Raw genomic sequence first — 1,634 nt, forward strand, 5'->3', positions numbered from 1 at the left:
CACAAATATACACATACACGATAAATAGTTTAGAACAACCGACAACAGTAGCTCCTCTCCTTTATGCGGCGTCCGGCCAGGGGGCGGCCGCGCGCGGACACGTCCGCGAAGCCCCCGCCCCACCCCCGGCGGCAGCTGGCGTCTGGGCGCGTCCCCGCGTCGGCCGGGCGGGTCCCGCGCGCCGGGGCGCCCCGAGTCCGGCGTGCCCCCGCCTTTCGCCTTCGGAGAAAACCTTTCGAGCAGAGGATCCGGTATCTCGGGATTCCAAACTTGCTGGTTGCGAGACTCGGATTTCAAAGCGGCCGGAGCCCCCGCCCCGCCCCCACCCGCGAGGCGGCGGGCCGGCGGGCGGGGGCCGTGGGAAGGCGCGTCGGGCCCGGCCCGGGCTGGCCCGGAGGCCGCCGCGGGCGCTCGGGCGGCGGGGCCGCCGGGGCCACGGACGCGCGCGCCGGACGCGTGGCCGCGGGCCCGGGGGCCGCGCGCGGGGCTTCGGGCTGGGCCCGCGACCCTGGCGCACAGCCGAGGTAGTTGGCGGGAAGGTACAGCAGAGACGACGCGGCGCCGGACGGGGCTCCGGGGGCGCGGGGGCCGCGCCGGGCATCACCGGCCGCTGGCCGCGTACTTGGCCTTGGTGATGAGATAGAGCACGATGTCCTGGTGGCCGCCGAACGCGGCGATGTGCAGCGCGCTCCAGCCGTCGCGATTGGCCAGGCGGATGTCGGCGCCGAACTTGACGAGCAGCTTGACGAGCTCCAGGTTGCCGTCGATGACCGACTGGTGCAGCGCCGTCTGGCCCTCGGGCCCGAACGAGTTCACGTTGAACTCGCAGCTGGTCATGTTCTGCAGCAGCGACTGCAGCTCCTGCGTGTTGCCTTTGCGCACGGCCTCCTGGAAGACGCGCTGCGGCGGCGGCGCCGCGCAGGTGGACAGCTCGGCCTGGCTCATGCTGCCGCCGGGCCGAGGCCGGGGCCGGGGGCCGGGGTGCGCCCGCTCAGCGCGGGCGGCGGCTGCGGCGCGGGCCCCCGGCTGCCTCGCGGCGTGCCGCGGCGCATGGAGGGCGCAGCGCCGCCCGGGCCCCGCTCGCCGCCCCTCGGTGCTGCGGGCGCTCGGGGCCGGGGGCCGCGGCCGCGTGGGCCCCGCCGCATCCAGCCGCGCCTGGGCTGGCGGGTGGGCGCGCGGGAGCTGAGCTCTGGGGCGCCGGGCAGGCGCGGGGGGGCCGGGGCCTGGCTGCTCGGCTGCGGTGCGCGCCCTCCCCACGCGCCGCTGCTCTGGCCGCCCGCCGCGCCCGGGCGCCTTTTACACCCTTTATATTTGCATAACAATGGGCGCCCGTGACGCGCGCGCCCGCGGCCCCGCGATTGGACGGCGCCCCGAGGGGCGGGGGCGAGGCGGGGCCCGGCCGCGGGCGCGCGCTTCGCGGCAGGGGGCGCTGGTCGCCGGCCCCGCCGGGGGCGGAGGGGCCAGGTGGCCGCCGGGGGTCCTCCAGCTCCGCGCCCGGGTGCCCCTCGGCGCCCGGTCCCCCGCGTCCTCTCCGCCCGCGTCCCGCCCACTCTCCCTCTGGTCACCGGGAAATTCCAAGTTCCCTTCGCGGCCCGTCGCAGGCCCCAGCGCGACCCGGGGTGGACACAAGGGCG

The 1,634-nt window shown here is 77.3% G+C and overlaps 1 protein-coding gene across 1 annotated transcript; it reads right to left on the reverse strand.

The window, feature by feature from the left end:
- Window positions 1-349: 349 nt before the first annotated feature.
- NRARP (NOTCH regulated ankyrin repeat protein) lies at window positions 350-1,259 on the reverse strand. The gene has a single exon (XM_058302786.1). It carries the CDS (start codon window positions 943-945, stop codon window positions 601-603), a length of 345 nt encoding a protein of 114 aa, XP_058158769.1. The 5' UTR covers window positions 946-1,259; the 3' UTR covers window positions 350-600.
- Window positions 1,260-1,634: the final 375 nt, after the last annotated feature.

The sequence above is a fragment of the Dasypus novemcinctus genome, chromosome 8 (genome assembly GCF_030445035.2).
Source record: "Dasypus novemcinctus isolate mDasNov1 chromosome 8, mDasNov1.1.hap2, whole genome shotgun sequence".
NCBI lineage: Eukaryota > Metazoa > Chordata > Mammalia > Cingulata > Dasypodidae > Dasypus > Dasypus novemcinctus.

Excerpts from the sequence above, each read along its gene's own strand:
- NRARP (XM_058302786.1), bottom strand. The coding sequence starts at position 945 with ATGAGCCAGGCCGAGCTGTCCACCTGCGCGGCGCCGCCGCCGCAGCGC.